This window comes from Acytostelium subglobosum (genome assembly GCF_000787575.1).
Source record: "Acytostelium subglobosum LB1 DNA, scaffold: scaffold8, whole genome shotgun sequence".
Lineage (NCBI taxonomy): Eukaryota > Evosea > Eumycetozoa > Acytosteliales > Acytosteliaceae > Acytostelium > Acytostelium subglobosum.
Genome location: NW_012236525.1, coordinates 278,460 through 298,186, shown reverse-complemented (window position 1 = coordinate 298,186; position 19,727 = coordinate 278,460). Strand labels below are relative to the sequence as shown.

Genomic DNA, 19,727 nt, shown 5'->3' with positions numbered 1-19,727 from the left:
TTGTTGATTCTGCTGTTGTTGTTGTTGTTGTTGTTGTTGCTGCTGCTGTTGTTGAAGTAACAACTGTTGTTGCTGTTGCTGTTGTTGGAGTTGTTGTTGTTGGATTTGTTGTTGTTGAAGTTGTTGTTGTTGCTGCTGTTGTTGTTGAAGTTGTTGTTGTTGTTGGAGTTGCTGCTGTTGGATGTACTGCTGTTGTTGTTGTTGTTGTGGCTGTTGCATGTACTGTTGCTGTTGGGGTTGCTGCTGCTGGAAATGTTGCTGCTGTTGATACATATTCTGTTGTACCATCTGGAACTGTTGTTGTTGATTATAAGCCATTTGATTCATTGGCATATTGGACATTGGTGTTTGATTGTACATGACGCCACCTGCTCCATTAACTGGACTTTGATTCATCATATTATTATACATGTTTAAATACAACTTAATAATTACTATTACACAATAATAATAATACTACTATCTCTCTCTTGATTGACTTGTTGTTGTTGATGATGATGAAGAATAGAATGATACTTCACGAAGATGAAGCAGAAGATGAGCTGTGACAAACTGAGTGGAGGTGGGGTTGTTGAGCAACAACACAACAAAGAGGTAGAGTTGGGCTGATCTCGCACAATACTTCCCCCACATAATACATTTACAACACAACAATATTGATGTCTCTCATTTTATTTGAAATGCCAGAGAGGCAAGAATCCCAATAACTCTTCATCTAATAATTCTAGCTCAAGCTCTAACTCTAGTACTTGAATAAAGGACGTAAAAGCTATTATTCCTCTTTTGGATTGACTAATGATGAATGATTGAATGATAGTTGATTGATTGAATGAAGGTTGATTGATTGATAGTTTCGATTTGATTGGTTGTGTTTTATAGTTCATTGATCGGTCACTTTACCAAAATTGTACAATTCGTCAGTTGGGAGATGTCAATGATTAAAGGAGACTGTCTACACTTCTCGGACAAGTCCAGGACCAACGACTCGATTACCTCGAGACACAAAGACACACCACAAGTTTGTTCAAAAGTGGTTACAATCATCATGATTGGTAGTGTCGACATTGAATCGCAAGAACTCACTTCTTTGAATGTTTCGTGGTCAGCTTCCAGTCCATCCATCGAATGAACGCTTGGGCATGTGTGAGTTCGTCTCTATCTTTCAAAAAACAAATAATTCATTATTTAGTATTGTCAATGTGTGGCGCGCCGAAAACCCCACACATTCATGTTCACCATAAACACACCAAACTTCTGACCAGGCTCATTCATTCATTCCAACACGCTCTACATACCTACATTAGGGTTGTCACGCTCTATTCTGACTTCAAATTATATACTTCATCATCATCCTATATACATATACATATTACATTTTATACATATATTTATATTATTATTATATTAACACATACACTCAGTCATACCACTCATACACACAGACGACCTCCTATTTGTTCACTACTATCATTTCATTGGTCACTACATCTTGGTTGTTGCGTCGCAGAGACATCAAAGTATTACAAGTTGGACATAGTTTGTAAGTATTATGCACTCATAATGTATCTTAAATGTTCTTATACTAATAATAATGTTATTTCGCGATCTTTAAAGCATCAGCTGCAAACAAACAAACAAATACATATTCAATCAAACAAACAAACAAACAAAGAAAGAAACATACAAAATTGTATTATAATATAGATTAACCATATACTAGATAGATAGAATATGGAGGACCGTCTACAGGAATTGCTGTCAGCCGGTGGTGTAAAGCCAGACCAGGGAAAGAAAGGAAAGAAGGGAAAGAAGGGCGAGGAGACAAAGCCAACCGCAGGAGAGGATCGCGGAACGACATCGACGGATAATGGCGACGTCGAGCTTGGCATCATTATAGACGACGATGGCGAGCAGATGGAGGAGTTCATGCCAGAGTTCTATCAAGAGGTTGGCATCATCAAGACTCAAATGACATCGATTCGAAAGAGTGTCAAGAGTATAGAGGATAAATATGTACTCTCACTAAATTCTATTAATGTAGATCAAGGTTCGAGTATGTAGTAGTAGTAGAAGTTGTTGACAAAGTTGCGAGGCTGGTAACAACGAGATGTCTAACAATCAATCAATCAACCACAACAACAACAACAACAACAACAGAGTATGAAGAAGATATCCAGGCAATGATTGAGGCAACCAATCGATCATTCACTGACTTGAAGAAGAAGTTGGAGGTGTTGAAGGCTAATAATGACAAATACACATCACAAAAGTCAGCGACGCCTACCGAGATACGTATCCGTAACAACATGCACAATACCCTCACACAAAAGTTTGTCGAGATGATGAGAGAGTATCAAGAGGTTCAGAACAACTACAAGAACAAGTACAAGGAGAAAATCGAGAGACAGTATAAGATAGGTATGTTTGTTTGTTGAATGCGAGGCAGGGCATGGAAGATAGGCGGGATAGACAGCGGCAGACACTAACAAACAATTCGAATGGATCAATGAAACAGTTAAACCCGATGCAACACCAGAGGAGATAAAGGCAGCGATGGACTCTGGAGACTCGAGCAAGATATTTGCCGACACGATTCTGTACACACATCTACACACACAGGCCAAGAATGCCCTGGCGTACGTCCAGGACAGACATAGGGATATCCAGAGACTGGAGCAGAGTATTGCCGAGCTGCATCAACTGTTCCTAGACATGGCGGTGTTGGTGGAGGTTCAGGGAGAGATGCTCAATCAGATCGAGGCCAACGTCGAGTCGACGGTGATGAACACCAAGGAGGGTGTGGAGAACCTGGCCGAAGCCAACAAGCTGCACCGCAAGGGCCGAAAGAAGATGTACATCCTGCTATGTATTGTGGTCATTGTTCTGATTGCCGTTCTCACGCCAGTCTTGGTCACACAACTCGGAGGAAAGAAATAATATAACAATATTATATTATGTTTATCCATCCCTCCATCCATCTATCCATCTCTATCCAACCTAGCTAGTATTGACAGTCAGTCAGTGAGAGCCCAAAAGGTCCTTGGACTTGGATGTGGACCTTTTGGGAATTCCTTGACCTTAATCTTCAAATAAAGTGCCTGCCTGGCTGGCATGTACCCCATGTACCCAATCCATTCCATTCAGCGGAACCGGTTCCCAAGATGTCGTTGGTGTGTGGATGGCTTGTGATCGAGATGGATTGGTTTGCCGCATTGAATGAAGTTCAGATCATGCCCATTTTACACAAATATCTGACGATTTTTTTAACAAAACCACTCATCCCTGATCACGCACCATTTTTGATTCGAATCTTAATAACTCGAATGTGCCAGGGGGGGTACCATTGGTACGAGGCTTGGTACTGGCCCAGCTGTACAATTATGTGTGAAGTGAATGTTGTTTTTGATCAGGATGATGGTTCTGCCCCATGATTAACATGTGTGAGTTTTTTTGGAACCCTCCAATTATTTATTATTATTAATTATAATGTTTTATCCAACTTAAGTTTTGGATTTTGATGTCCATCACCCAACACAACTTATGCTCTCTCTCACACTACATTGATCACTCTCATCTTCACAGGGCGCACACACAACCTGCGTTTCTCGCATCCAACACACCTCTCTCACTCATCGATAAAGCTTCATCACTCTCTTGAGTTCCAAAATAATTATTCACCCAATTGGCCACCAAGCATCAATATCTCTGAACAGAAGGTACATAGACATACAACAACTTTTGACATTGACATTGACATTGACATTGGATTGGATTGACGATCGATCGATTTGGACCACACACTCTGAAGGAAGGACTTTGGAACTAATCCACCCCCTCGTACCCCATCACAGATATATTAGGTTTAGACTTTGGATAAACTCATCACCTTCACCTTCACCATCACCTTCATCTTCACCATCACCTACACGCTTGTATCAAACAGACAGAACATTTAAGTCTCTGTTGTATCCACACATTTTATCAACGTCGTATCACATCGCCGCCAAACCCGCCCCTATTTATTGCGCACGCCCCTACCTTGGAATAGCGTTCATCACCTTTGTCTATCAGAAGTGTTTGGATGTTATTTAAAGTGTATCGGGACGACATTGCCATCGAGTTCTCTTTATTTCTTTCTCTCTCGTACAAAAAGATAAGTAATTTAATTAAAGAATATCTTATATTATATACTTCATCCCAGCCCCCAACAGCCCCATATCATCAACCTTATCATCATAATCAGCTCCCAATTACCAGTCATTAAAGTTATCATAATCATCACTATATTATTATTATTGCCAAAGTCCAAGATACCCCACACGCAAACTCAATCAGCCCAAGCCAGTCAATCAAAAATACTGTCGCCAACAACTATTATATATTACTGTACGCATTACGCCCCGCCATTAGCCTGTCCGTCAATTCCATTACCGCCAGTTTGAACATCGCCCATCAGCTGTTCACAACTCACTACGCCAACTCAATCAATTTCAATCAATCAATCAATCAGTCAGCCAGCCAGTACCAGCCATGTACATCACGCACATCCCAAACAATCAGACTGGTCCGGTGTCTTTGCCACCTCAGCACTATAACGTCCATGGTGGAATCCAGCCACAGTTGCTTCAGAACGTCCTGAACTCTGCCAGTACCATGCAGGTCTCGCCACCCATGCTCAGCCAGCAGCAGCAACAACAACAGGCCATGATGATGTCCAACAACTCTGGTCATCACGGCCATGCCATGGTCCAACATCAGCACCAGCAACAACACCAACATCAGCACCAGCACCAGCATCAGCACCAGCAGCAGTCGCAACAACAGCAACAACCACAGCAGCAACAACAGCAACAACAACAACCCAACGCTGTGGAGATGCCACCCACCAAGAAACGTGCCAAGAAGGCATGTTTGAACTGCCGCTCGTCCAAGGTTGCCTGTGATCATAATCGCCCCTGCCTAAGATGTGTCAAACATGGAATTGAGGACAGTTGTCTTGACATTCCAAGGAAGCCCAAGGTCGTCGGAAAGCGTCTCAAGAAGGACGCCATCTCGTCACCGTCGTCCGCGCTAGTCCATGCCACTACCGAACCGATCCTATTGTCGTCTGCCGTGCCTAGCCTGTCCCCATCGAGCTCCATGCAGAACCTCAATATGATTCAAACCACCTCCGCCCCCGGCAGTGGAGTGGGCCAGCCATTTGTGCCCCAGCAGCAGCAACAGCAGTCGCGCGCTGGTCCTACGCCCAAGCCCTTTAGCCATAGTCAGGGCCGCTCGACCTCTTCCTCTTCCTCCTCCGCCAAGGCTGCACCAACAAACAACCAGAACAACAACAAGCCTGTTGCCGGAGGATACCCGCTTGGAATGCAAGACATCTCCCATCTTGTAAATAGCATCAAAAACAACCAACAACTGCAACAGCAGTTGCCTCAGTACCTCAACTTCACCAACAACAACGCCAATCACGCCAACAACAACAACCACGCCAACAAGTCCCCGTCGCAACCCGCCTCCCCCAGCTCAGGTTCCGTGACCAACCTCGCCGCCCTCGTTCCACAGCAACAAACTTCCAACAATGCCAACCACACCAACCAAGCCAACAACAACATGTTCAAGTTTACTGCCAACTCGCCCAACAACAACAAGGACTCACACGACCTGACCAACTCTTCCTCCGGACACTATAATGTTCCATTCGAGAAGCACGACACCATGTCGTCGTCGGGCCAGTACGTCATGTCCCAGCACCAGAGCCAACACCAAGCCGCCCAGCAGATGCAACACCAGCAGTTGATGCACCAACAGCAGCAACACCAGGCGCACCAACAACACCACCATCACTCAAGTGGTGCGACCACGCCAACTGGCACGAGCATCCCATCGTCCCCAACGTCGTCCTTCTCGACGCCGTCGCCCACTCACTCGGCATACTCTGCCGACTCCTCGCCAGGCAGTCCCTCGCATGCCGGTCCCCAGTTTGAGTTGGCCGTACCCAGTATCCTGGCCTCTGGTGCGCAGTCACATCATCACCAACACCATACCGAGTACCATCACCAACCAACCAACCAACAGAATAACGTTCATCGCGGTACTGCATCATTCCACAACAACAACAACACGACCACAACAACAACAAACATGTCACCTTCACATGGTCATCAATATGACTCAACTATTACTAGACCAACGACAACGACTGAGGAGGACCATAACACCAACAACAACAACAAGATCTCAAGTTCCTCAGCGGCCGCCATCCTATCCGCCGTTGACAACGTTTGTGCCAACCTGTCCAACCTGATCAGCACGTCGTCCAGCTTCCAAGAGCCAATTGGCATTGGTTCTGCTCCGTTCGCCTACTGCTCCAAGAGTCCGTTCATGCACTCGCTCGATGGAGTGCCGCCCCAGCAACAACAGCAACAACACGGCCAACAGCAACAACAACATAACAATCAACAGATCCAGTCCTCGTCGTCCTCGTCCTCCTACATGCCATCCACTGAAAGTCTGTTGCACTCGTTGATGGGACAAGCTGCCGCTGCCGTTGCCGCCAACAACAACCACAACAACAACAATAACAATGCCAATAACAACGCCAACAACAACAACAATTCCTTTGGCAATGGTTCATCATCGACGACCGTACACACCATCCTGCCCAATGTGCTCGTCACCGAGTTCAAGAAGATCCACCAGTCTCTTGAGACCATCACCTCCTTCCTCCAGTTCCCCTCTGTCCAACTGCCGGCGCTGGTCCCACCCAAGAACCCTGTAAGCCAAGAAGCACTTGGCTTCCATTTCTAAAGAGTATGTATATAATAACATGTTTATTCTCATCTCTCTCTCTCCCCAACATGCATACTTACACTCACTCTTCTTCCTCTTCTTGTTCTATATCATAGGAATGCATTCCTACTTCCATCTATCCATCGACCAACCAACCAATGAATGCACGATTGATTGATTGAATGAATGAATACAACTCCTCCGCCAACATATCCTTCCATTCAATATGAGTGGAAGTACGTCCCGCCCAACGCTATCTTTAACTTCTTTTTGATAAACACGTACGCCATCGTCCATCCATCCAACCTACCTACCGTACCATCCCAACCTACCATCCATCCATCCAGTCACTCACACACCCAGTCTTGTCCTGGCTACCTCCAACAACATCCATTATTTAATAATAAACTAAACAAATATTTATCTCCTATCTCTTTATCTGTATCTCTCTCTCTATCTAATAATATTATTGTATTAATAATTATGATGATGTATTCCACTCCATTTATCTATCCAATAGAATTGATGGATTGATTAATGTTGAAATGAATGACTCAAAAAAGATAAGTTATCTCCGACACGGCCCGCAAACAACGCCTTTCGACCTGACTGACTGTGGCTCATCGGAATTAACAAATTATTTAGCCGTGGGGTGCATTGCATAGGTGGTGTTGAACAACATGATCATCGGCATAATGATCGAATACATGTACTTCCTGCTTAAGACTATGGCATGGTGATTGATGATCGTTGTAAACTACCACACACAAGGGACTTGATAGGTCAATGTCAGAGGTCCCTTATACCACTCACCACTTGATCTTCATTCATACCTGCCAATTTGAATCAACTTTATTAGCATTATTGTTGTTCCATTTCAAATCCGTCGGTTGATTAATAACTAATAATCAATAATAATATTATTAATAATAATTATAACAACAAGCTGCCAATATCACAACATGTTGTTGTCCATCCATAGTTTGTGTGGGGCGCGGCGTTGAAAGCCAGGGATTTGCAATGTCTGTCGTCTAGACGACGCACACATTATATTTGCTACGATGCGGAATTAACAACAACAAAAATAATAATAACAACAACACTTTATGCAATGACTAATGTTAGAGTTCGGACGGTCTGATGTTGATGGAGCATCACTATTATCCCATCTAGGTATACTATTACTATTATAACATTTCGATTGTGTGATTGTGTGATTGTGATTGAGCGACTACGACTGATATCGACCAGGCGACCCAGGCGATCGTTTCGTTCGGTTCAATGATCAATGTTCTGAAGCACTTCAGAATACCTTTAGTGGTATGTTCTCACTTCTATAATACATTACAACCAATCATTCAATTAATTGAACATGCCATGCCATGCGTATGCCGATAAAAATATATCAGTGACATCATTGGTATCCTGATTGTTGTTGATTGACCTAAATACTACGGAGTGTTTGGTATTTCCTAAATACGTGTACACTAAACAGGAGTGGCACATGCTTCAGAACGTCCCAAGGAGAAGATCTTACAATGTTATTTATATCTTCGGAACGTTCTTTGTATAACGTCGAAGGTTAAAGCGAGAAAAGAAGCCTCGCACAACTAAAGCAAAACAAGTAGATCACGCCCTTTGGCCACCACAACTTTGACAATGGGCTGCCTGATGTCATTAAAACATTTCTTCAGATTTTTCAAAAGCGAGTTGAAACTTCCATCAACGTCTCCATCAGATACCACACAGGTATGTTTACCCATTCACACCACCCAACCAATCTACCATCTGCACCATCCGTACCATCCTATCATCCATACTGTCCATCAAACTATAATAAAGTTTTATCACGATTATTCATTGCATAATCTTAACACATTGTTTGTGATAATTAGTATCCTTTTGGTTTGATTGCCCTACACATTCGCAACAACAACAACATCAGACAGATACTCTTTCTGGATACGCAGTCCCCAAGGTAGGTAAAGAATCTACCCATTAAATTATCTCCAACACCATGCCCAACTCCATCACAACAACTACAACAACAACAACAATAATGAAATGAATGAATGGATGGTATTTACACATTGTTTTGTGGGCAAACCATCGGTCAACATGATACTACAACTACAACTACTACCACAATAACAATGATGGACCAACTCACCCCCATCCATCCGTCCGCAATCAATCAGATCATAGCACCACCACCACACTTCCCTTTCATCACTACTTAGCATTATTCATTCATTCATTCACACAACATCAAAGCCAAAACACACCAAGGACATCGCCTACCCTTCACTACACTTCACCTCAGACTCACATCACACTCTTTATCTCATTCAATCATTCAATCATTCATTCAATCAATCATTGTTATTGTTTAAACTTGGCATCCAGGTTATATTTATATATATACTATTTTCTTAGTTCTCCAGGTGTGATTGATTATCACAAGGTAGTTCCAACTTTATATTGACCTTAAACCTCTCTAATCAATCCAATCAATATTAAGATCAAACATATATATATATATATATATACAATATAATAGAGTGTACAAATGAAGTCACTTGCAATAACATCGATGGTCTTGGTGGCCATCATGTTGATGTTGTTATTGCCAACACAACAGGATAGTATGGTGTCGGCAGCCAACTCACCCTACAGACTTGGAGAGAGCAAGAAATGTCGTGACTGTCTAATGGGTCAACTATGTCTAAACAATACATGCACGTAAGTTACTTCATTCAAGTACATAGTCCATCATTCGTCCAGACACTGACAGTCTTTCACGTGAAACAAACAGAACATGTCAGACAAATGATCAATGCCAAACAGATTATAGCTCTCAGAGTATATGTAGCGGAGGACTATGTGTCCACAAGACACTATTTCACAACAAGCTCTCTGGAATGGATATACTAAGTTTCTTCCTCCTCTTCGTCGGCTGTGCCCTGTCATCTGGCGGTGGAATTGGAGGTGGTGGTATCTACATCCCCATCCTGATCTTGGTTAACCAGTTCAGTCCAAAGGTGGCCATACCCCTGTCCAATGTATGTTATGTCAAGCTTACCATCACTCATTCACTCATTCATTCACTCACTAACTCAATCAATCAATCAACTGAATCAGTGTTTGGTAGCAGGTTGTGCAATGGCCAATCTCATTCAGAACTTCCCGCGAAGACATCCACATGCCAACAAACATTTGATCGACTACTCTGTGGTCTTGTTGATTGAACCATTGACACTGTGCGGTACTGTGTTTGGTATTTACCTCCACACTCTGCTGCCGCCCTACATCATCCTCATCCTGTTGGTACTCACATTGACGGCCACTGCCGCCACCACCATCAAGAAGGGTCTGGATCTTTATCGTAAAGAGAAGATCAGACGCGACTACCTCAACGTCAACGATGGTGGCACGCCCACAAACGAGAAGAAAATGAACCGTAAGTTGTCCAAAGTGTGTCGGTGTCGGTCCAAAGGGTGACCTCCATGTCACTAACAATCATATATCACTCTAGCCTTCTACGATGCCGACTGGATCAAGATCTTCTTGACTCTCTTCATCTTGGTTATGTCCACAATGTTCTCAGTGTTCAAAGGTGGAAACAATGAGTATAGTGTCATTGGTGTCAAGCTCTGTTCAGTGCCCTATTGGATACTGTCTTTTGCCATTGTGCCACTGGTGGTTGTGGTGTGGGTCTTCACGGCTCGACGCCTCTACTCCAACTTCCAGAGAAACCAAGCTGATGGCATCATCATTGAGGGTGACATTCGCTACACACGCAATGCCATCATCCTCCTGGCAGGTCTCAGTGTACTTGCTGGTGTCCTTGCCTCACTACTAGGCATTGGTGGTGGTATGATTAAGGGTCCAGTACTCCTAGCCATGGGTCTCAGTCCAGACATTGTCGCAGCCACATCTAGTTTTATGATTGTAAGTCATATCCAATCATTCCAACAGCATCCACGAGGTTTGACATGACAACTAATCAATCAATACAATTCCAATCAACATAGCTATTCACATCGGCATCATCTGCATTCCAATATATATTGCTGGGCAAGTTAGCACTGGACTATGGACTGGTGTACTACTTGATTGGATTCGCTGCTTGCTTTGTTGGAACACAGACACTGATATGGGTTGTCAAGAAGTACAAGAGAAGATCATACATTGTCTTCCTGATCTCATGTATCATCGTGATCAGCACGATACTCCTGGTGATCACCGAGGTCATCGACATGGAGAAGTACCCCAACCAGCCTTTCGTTTCGATTTGCGTTCCTTCCAGTGGACCGCTAAGCAGTATGTTCTAGAATTATTATATATACATATACCATATATCTGATGTCGACGAATCTGATCATTCAACATACCTTACCCTACAATCCAAAATAAGGATACGTGGGTATGGATGGACACATAGATCATCGATCGAGTTCCAGTCCAGTCTCAATGATCGGTCATCATTGAGGCAATGCGACTGACAACATTAAACCAAAAAGTCGCATCACTCCCGTTTCCAACTTTAAAGTTCCCCCAACTCGCCCCATCACCATGATCAATCAATCAAGTTGATCAACTTGTAATGTGTTTACAACAAAGAGATAGAGATAGAGAGAGAATGGTAGTTACATTACAATTTCATATTATATCAAAGATTGCATCATTGTTGGATGATAGACTTGATCGAATGAGTTTGGTACTGTCATCAAACTATTTGTTTCAAAGACGTCATTTACTTCTAATGGATGGTGATCTCTTGGTCACTGAAGTACTAGAGCTCCTTTACACACAAGTACCAAGCTCAACAATGACAACGACATTGTTCGATATCCCATCAAATACAAAGAGGTTGACTTTTGGTGATCGTTTCTCTCTACGTTTGGAGTTGATTAGCATTCCCAACTCAGTCACTGAACTTATTCTTGGCGGTAATTTCAATCAACCTTTGAATGAACATTCAATACCTTCATCAATAAGAACACTTGAATTTGGATATCAATTTAATCAACCTTTAATTATTGGATCTTTGCCACCATCCATTACATCATTGAAATTTGGTAGTCAATTCAATCAATCATTGAGACCTGGTACTATCCCCGACTCTGTGATCAATCTTACTTTTGGTAGCAAATTCAAACAACCGTTGAGACCGGGTACTATCCCCGACTCTGTGATCATTCTTAAAATTGGCGAGTTGTACTCATATGATTTCAAGCAACCTTTGGTTCGTGGATCAATTCCATCATCGGTGACAACATTGGACATTGGTTCTAGAAGCACCAATTCAATTCTAGAAGGCTCCATACCTCCATCTGTCCGTACTTTAAACATTGTTGCTGATAAATTTATCAGTGCGCTCAACCAAGGATTCATCCCATTATCATTGACATGCCTTTCACTTTATTATTACGACAATGACCTTATCGACATGTCATCACTGACCTGTCTAAGAAGCCTTAAACTGCGGGAGGGAGAAATCTCCGACGACACTATATCCAAACTTCCACATTCAATTACCAAGTTGTCGATTCAAAACTTCAAACCAGTGGCACCAGGTATCTGGCCGCCAAACCTCCATACATTGAAATGTTCCATCAATGATTCTTCGGGTCTGGTCAACCTACCTCCATCAGTGACAACACTTCATCTTGACGTCAGGGATCTAGAGATTGGTTCAATTCCCAGTTCTGTCCGCAATCTACACCTCAGTCCATATTTCAATCAATCATTAGAGCATGGAATGATCCCATCATCCGTTATATCGTTGGATCTTGGTGATGAATTCAGATATGAAATTCCAAAGGATGTTTTATCTCCATCGGTGACCCAACTCAACTTGCACAGCGCCGCCCAGTTTGAAGACATACAATCCCTCACCAATCTAAAGTCAATCACACTCAACATACCAGGAGACTACACAGACTACAATAACCAAAATGTCTATTCATCAGTGCCAACAAACGTTATCAAGAATAGCACCAATGAATATGGAGATATTCATCTGTCTGTTAGGGCAATCGATACCGATACATTCCTTGCGTATGATCACCGTTCATGCACATATTCCTTTGGGCAATACAACAGTTGTCATAGAAGGAGTAGTCTTCTTTCATATCCAGACATGTCCATTCCATTTCGATATTTATCCATGCATCAACGACAGATGTACAACAACTCAAACAAGATCATTCATTATTATCATGATTTCCAACATTAAAGTTACTATATATATATATATTTACAATTGATGATCAATCCAATCAATCAATCAAACTATCTATCACAGATCGTTGTCATCGTCTATTTCCATTGGAATGATTGGCTCGTATTGTTCGCTGAATCTATCGTTGTCGCGTCCAAAGATTCCCTTGAATGTTCTTTTCAGTGCTTCTCTACGCTGTTGATAGCAACAGACGCAACAGATAGCCACTAGCAGTAGGATGAGTCCAAGTGGCAATGTGATGATGAGTACGATTGCACCGCCAGTGATGTGTGGATTGCAAAGATTGCATATCTCGACATTTCCATCTGAGGAGTCTGTTCGTCCATATCCTTCGCATGTATATTCAATTAAGAATGTGTCCTGATATGTCTTGCCACTGCACACCTCCATGTTTCCAACTCCTTCACAGCAAGGTATTGCCAGTGTCATTGGTATATCCATTATCACCAATGTCAATGCCAACCAAAGTGTGATCATCATTGACCATGATAAAGATATCATCATTACTGATGATTGATGGTTGTTGATTACTATAATATAATCTCAAGGTAACTCTATAGTAAAGATTATTCTTGTGTTATTGTTGTTGTTATTGTACTTGTTGTTGATGTTGTTGATGTTGTTGTACACTTGTATGCATTGTGTGTGTGTGTGTGTATCTGTAAGTGGTGTATATGTATATGTTATACGTATTGTATTGTTGGGTCTGGGTAGTGGAGGGGGTGAGTGCTAATGACCAAGGTTGGGTTGGAGCTCGCAGTGAACCACGTCGGATGTCTTTGGAAACGAAACACGTTGAGAGTGTGAACAGCCGAAAGACAATTCGAAAGAAATCGCCGCGTGAATCACAAAGTTCAACCCTGGGCAAATGATCAATCAATGAATAATCAACGATCACCGGTACCTAGGTGCAAAGATAGGATTTATTATAAGTATTCTTGATTGCTTTACGTGCCCTGATGGTACTAGTAGTATGATGAGTTTGATGATGTTGTTGATGTTGATACCGAGTTTGCTGTTGGGTATAGTTGTGCTTTCTTGTTTCTCTCTTGTACATCATCCAGAGATCTAATGAAGTTGCAATTAGATTCACCCATGGTTCAACTCTCTCATACCATGGCTTCTCAATGTACTCTGATACTCCCTCTTCCTGACGTAGGTATTCCATCACTTGATGATATGTCATTCCGAGTTGAAGTGCACCTTCCAACAGCTGTTTAAACTCATCCTTTGTACAATTGATCTTATATGCTTGTTGTTGTTTATCTTCCATTTTAATAGTGATCTCTGTCATATCCATCTTACGTTCCTGTATGTATTTACACCATACTATCATTCTACTTCTAACATCATAATATGATTTGATTGAATAGATGAGCTCTGTTCCATCCTCCAAATATACATTGAACATCTCATTGGTGTATCCACATGTGACCTTGAACTTTATACTTGAGAATGATCCTCCCATATTGTTGTAATGTTAGAGGTAATAATTACAAATGTAATAAGTAAGAAGGTTGAAGATGGAGAGTGGTATTATTGTGATTGGTGATCACGGCCTAATCAGGAAGAGCCAACCCCACACAAACCACGAACGTTCGTGGTAGTGTTTTGATTGATTGATTGTTATTGATTGAACATGAATATGAATATGTATGAATGAATAAGGGTTGGATTAAGATTGACGATGTCTTGGCGCAGGAGTATTGGTGAAGTAAAAGTCCATGTCTACGAATACAACTTCAATCTCCATCTCTTGGTGAAGCTCAAATGTACCAGAGATCTTGTCTGAGAGGATGGTCTTGCGGGTCCAGTGCTCGTAGGCCTCGTAGAACTCTCCCTTGTGTGGGATGTTCATCTCGATCAGCAGCTTGAAGTCGTCCTGCGTGATGCCATAGGGGATGGCCAGCGAGTAGAACCAGAAGGTGCCGCGGTGTCTGACGTAGACGACGATTCCCTTGTCAGAGGACCAGTCCTCTGGCACCTTGATGTACTTCTTGCGATGCTGGGCGTCGCCAAATACCATGCCCACCTCCTTCCTGTGCAGGTCCGCCATTCTGTAGCAGACGCGACACTCGGCGCCGATGCGAGCAATGTCGACCATGGCCGTCCAGTCCTTGGTCGGACCAGTTTTCTTCCACGTCAAATACTTCTCGTACTCCTCGTCATTGTTATCCAGATACTTTAGATACTTTGCCAACTCCTCTGGCGAGCTGTAATCATGGGCAAAGATCACTGAATGATTGTTTGGTGCAAACTTCAAGGCATTTGGTGCACCATCATAGACTAGAGAGTGATTGAGTCATTGGTGAGTGATTGTGATCGTTGGGGGCGGGACACTGCCACGTGGGTGGGTTGCCGTGATTGATACTCACTTGGTACTGAACCGACGGCAAGAACACCAAATAGTTTCTCAGTGACGTAGTCATCAGTGAATGAGTTCTCAAAGGCCATGATGAACTTGTAGGTCCTGCCAATGCCAAGCTTCTGTCCATTGTAATCGCCTGGTAGGTCGTTTCTACTTGGCATTGCCTTGTTGTTCTCACAACGACCATAAGAATCGACGATTGCACCAGCCTTTGTCAAGCCCTTCAGCCAATCCAGACGTTTCTGTGGGCCACAGTTTGAGATGAATGCTGCGACCAATCCTTGACTCTTGCTATCCTGTTGTTGTTGTTGTTTGCATGAGTGAGTTAGACCAACATGATATCGATTGATTGAATGGGTAAATGAATGGGATTACCAACCTTTGGGACGGCAGGCTCGGCATAGGTATACTGATTCCAACCATACATGGGCAGAGGGACATCGGTGTCGAGATAGATACCAGCAATGATGTCATAGGTATCTCTGCTATATGGTACATTCTCCATGGTGAAGTGGACGGACTTTTCACAATCTGAGCCATACGAGTGGATGCCACCATCGAGATAGTCACCGCCCTGGTTCAAACAGGCGATCTCACATTTATCATCGTTGTTATACCATCCATGGAATCCGAAACGCATTGGTTGTTGTTTGTAATCACGTTTGTTGGAGTAGTGGCAAGCCTTCTTCTCTTCGCGATCCCATATCCAGTGAACAGTGGTCGGTAGAACATTGTAATGTATGATACCTGGTTTGTTGTTATTATTGTTGTTGTTCTTGTTGTGATTGTTGTGATCGGTATCCTTTGGTTGCTTGCGATGATTGTCTGGTACGACATCTTCATCAAGCTTCACAGTCCTTCTGTCTTCAATGTCACTACCACCATGATTGTTATTATGATTGTTTTTGTTGTTGTTATTATCAGTATGCTTTGGTTGTTTATGTTGCTTGTGATTGTCTGATGGAGATGTAGTGGCAGTGGGATCACGAGATATAAAGTTATAGTTGATAGCAATGAGCAACAAGACAAACACAACTACCATCAAGTGCTTATAGTGTCGCGTCAAATTGAAACGAACTATAGCCATTGTTGATCTATATTTGTTTGTTTGTTTGTTTGTTGTAAATTGATTATTTATATATTTATATATTACTTTGAGATCAAACTAATAAAGCTTCAACAGCTCAGCAACGATCGATTGAGCTCAAACGCTCCAGATGAAGGGGCTTTTTGAGCTAATTTTTTGGCTCAAACTGTGGTGTGAGGTGCAACGTCTCAACCTTTTTTGGAAGATTTGTGTTTTTGATTGATCAATCAACAACAACTTAATAGTCTTGTAAAAAAATATTTATTTAGGATTTCTTAACTAAAATAACTTTTATAGTATCGATCATCATCCCACATTGTATCAGGTTCGGATTCCTCTTCCATCTTGATATCGATCACTGTGTCTTCTTTGTTTGGTATTGTCTTTTGGTTGTCATCATCAGTTTTGTTTTTGTCTGGAATTGTTTGAATAATAATGTTGGACAAAGTGTTTCGAGGATCTGGTATTATGTTGGATGCCAATGGTGATGATGATAGTGTTGATGAATGAGGAATTGTGAAGGTGTCTGGACAATCCAATGAAATCTGTGATACTTGTTGTGGAGGTATTTGATCAATTGGATTTGTTGTTGAGGTTGATGTTGGAGAATCTAATTGGTCATCAATGGGAATATCCAAAATGGCATCTTTGACGACATCATCATCACCAATGCAGAATAATGATCCAATGATTGAGGTGTCTCCCTTGAATGATGCCGACCTTGTTTGGGAAGGTTCAGGAAGAATTTGATGTTGGGTCAGGGACGGAGCAGGCATTTGATGTTGAGTTTGGGAAGGTAGGGGCATTTGATGTTGAATTTGGTAGACTGGTGGAGGCGGTTTGGAAGCACATATCTTTGGCATTGGCTTTGGCTTTGGGGTTGTCTTTGGAATTGATGCCATCTCCTTGGCAATACTATCTGCTATCTTGTCCAATGATGATGAGGGATCCGCCGTGTCTACGGCATCTTTGAAACTCTTCATATTGTGATTCAACACAAACTCAGGACTGCGAGTATCTCGTCTACGATAGAATAGTAGATAGGCATCTGATGTGACCACCTTGGCCACTTCAACTTGTTCAGAGTACTTGTCATTGAACTTGAACCACTTTGATTCCAACTCATTATATGCAAATGATGTATAATGACCTCCAAGTAGACCACCATGGTGATTGGACACCGCATAGAGGTCATATATTGGCTGAGCACCAGTTGCAGCCTGTGACTTATCCTGAGCATACTCTGTGAGATCCAGACCCTCCGTCGGGAAATCAATGTTACATGTCAATTTGTCAGAGATTCTACCTGCCTTTGAATCGAATCTCTTGAGTTGAATGATAACAATTGGTGGCACGGTCCACAGATCCAACTTCTTACTGTGATCAGTTACTGTCTTGCACTTGGCGCATGAACTTGGAAGAGTTTCCTCCTTTGTAAATTGTTTCAAACAATCATTCAAAGATATATTCTTCCTATCTCTTGTTATTAAACTCTGATGTTGTAGGTCAATATGTACTGATGCCTAATAATAATTGAATGAAAAAGTAGATATGAAGTATTAGTTAGTCCATGAAGTAGTGTTGGGTACTCAACAATTCGTGGAAATGAACTGTAGTGACGTCATACCTTCAGTTCGTCAACTTTGAAGTGTTTCAAAAAGTTATCACTTCCAATCTTCAATATCACTTGATGTCTTTCAATTTGAATATCCATGTCATAGAGTGATTTACCATTGGCATGAAGTTCTTCAAGTCGATCCAACTCCTTCATCATACTAAATAAAGTTACAATATAGTAAGTATTTGATTGATCAATTGAGATTGATTGATTGATGTGCGAGGAGTGACATACCCTTCAAGTCTTAGATTGATACATTGGTAGAGTGAGTTATCATCGCTGACATCTGGTGTGATTGATAGAACGAATTGGTATTGAGGTATATTGTCAACCTCCATCGTCACCAATACTCTATCCATCATAGGTAGTACTTGGAATCTAGTGTATTGAGTTGATGACATGTTAACAAAGTGAAAGAATAGGTACTAACTAATAATTATACTACGATTACTTACACTACTATTGCTTCATCCTTGCTAATTGATGACATTGATGCCTCAGGCAACCACTCTCGCTCTACTCTTGAGTTGCGATACATTGTGATGACCAAGTTTGAGGGATTGTCCTTGGTGATCTTGGTCAACATCTTGATAATGTCATTAATTGTGTGGTCATCATTCACCTCGAATGTCTCCAATGATGGTGACACATAGCTGTTGTAAGGAATGTAGAGAACCTTGATCAACTTGGTTGGCTGTCTTGGAATGGACAATGACAGATACATCATTGGATCGAATGTGATTGACACATCACGACATTTGGAACACACCAACTCAGACTTGGTCTGTGCCTGGAACCAATCCACAATGATCGAGTTGTTCCTGGCAAGATGTGATTGCCATTGATCCTTGGCTACAAGTTCAGCGGCACGCTTGTCCTCCTCAGATTTCTTCACGTACTCTGGTCGTTCCAATACCTTGTTTACATCTTCATGAAGACTATCCAACAAAGATGCCAACAACTCATGTGAATCATGCTGGTTATATCCACTGAACTGTTTCCAATAGTCACCAATTATTGATTTGAGTTCCCTTGGTGATACAGAGGTCTGATCTCCCTTCCATATCCTCCTGATCAACTTTGCATATTCCAAAGTTAACTTGCACTTGGTACCAAGTTCACTCACCTTATTCAAGTCCTTGATCAAAAGTTCATCACTCAACATATATCTAGTGAGAGGAGTAGTGTTGCTAAGGCACTATGATCATTGGTACAGTTAGTTACTTTCGATTAATCGATTGATTTGTCGATTTATTGAAGATAATACCTTACCTGTAAAGCAGAGTTCATGAAACATGTATTTCCAATGTTGTCAAGACCTGTTACACCTGGACGAGGTGTATCTCTTCCAGAGGAGGGCAACCAGCTGTTTGAGTAACTTGAGATGTTTGAAAAACTGGAGCTGTTTGAGAGATAGTAGGAGTCTCTATTGAAGCTGTTTCTATTTCTGTAGTTGTTGTATGAACTAGTGTCTGAGGGCCATCTTCCATCATAGTCCGACTCCTCAATAATTAACTATTTAGATTTTAAAAAAATATTAGAAAATGATAAAAAAAAAAAAGAACAAAACAATTACTTACCTCCTCGTTATTATCAATGGAACAATTTGCTATCTTTAAAT

The 19,727-nt window shown here is 41.9% G+C and overlaps 6 protein-coding genes across 6 annotated transcripts; 4 read left to right on the top strand and 2 right to left on the bottom strand.

The window, feature by feature from the left end:
• Window positions 1–1,731: 1,731 nt before the first annotated feature.
• SAMD00019534_045000 (hypothetical protein) lies at window positions 1,732–2,937 on the top strand (the record flags this gene model as incomplete). The annotated part of the gene is made up of 3 exons (XM_012899990.1): window positions 1,732–2,053; window positions 2,158–2,418; window positions 2,516–2,937. The coding sequence occupies 3 exons, from the start codon at window positions 1,732–1,734 to the stop codon at window positions 2,935–2,937; spliced, it is 1,005 nt and encodes a 334-aa protein (XP_012755444.1).
• Window positions 2,938–4,530: 1,593 nt separating this feature from the next.
• Window positions 4,531–6,804, top strand: SAMD00019534_044990 (hypothetical protein; the record flags this gene model as incomplete). Its single annotated transcript, XM_012899989.1, has 1 exon — window positions 4,531–6,804. The coding sequence occupies one exon, from the start codon at window positions 4,531–4,533 to the stop codon at window positions 6,802–6,804; it is 2,274 nt and encodes a 757-aa protein (XP_012755443.1).
• Window positions 6,805–9,379: 2,575 nt separating this feature from the next.
• SAMD00019534_044980 (hypothetical protein) lies at window positions 9,380–11,120 on the top strand (the record flags this gene model as incomplete). The annotated part of the gene is made up of 5 exons (XM_012899988.1): window positions 9,380–9,528; window positions 9,602–9,848; window positions 9,928–10,246; window positions 10,322–10,737; window positions 10,821–11,120. The coding sequence occupies 5 exons, from the start codon at window positions 9,380–9,382 to the stop codon at window positions 11,118–11,120; spliced, it is 1,431 nt and encodes a 476-aa protein (XP_012755442.1).
• Window positions 11,121–11,428: 308 nt separating this feature from the next.
• Window positions 11,429–13,021, top strand: SAMD00019534_044970 (hypothetical protein; the record flags this gene model as incomplete). The annotated part of the gene is made up of 1 exon (XM_012899987.1): window positions 11,429–13,021. A coding segment is annotated over one exon (1,593 nt), but the record flags the coding sequence as incomplete, so codon positions are not given.
• A 1,690-nt stretch (window positions 13,022–14,711) lies between these two features.
• SAMD00019534_044960 (hypothetical protein) lies at window positions 14,712–16,488 on the bottom strand (the record flags this gene model as incomplete). Its single annotated transcript, XM_012899986.1, has 3 exons — window positions 14,712–15,319; window positions 15,409–15,697; window positions 15,781–16,488. Coding segments are annotated over 3 exons (1,605 nt in total), but the record flags the coding sequence as incomplete, so codon positions are not given.
• A 355-nt stretch (window positions 16,489–16,843) lies between these two features.
• SAMD00019534_044950 (hypothetical protein) lies at window positions 16,844–19,271 on the bottom strand (the record flags this gene model as incomplete). The annotated part of the gene is made up of 5 exons (XM_012899985.1): window positions 16,844–16,948; window positions 17,043–18,011; window positions 18,116–18,263; window positions 18,341–18,484; window positions 18,562–19,271. The coding sequence occupies 5 exons, from the start codon at window positions 19,269–19,271 to the stop codon at window positions 16,844–16,846; spliced, it is 2,076 nt and encodes a 691-aa protein (XP_012755439.1).
• Between the last annotated feature and the right edge of the window lie 456 nt (window positions 19,272–19,727).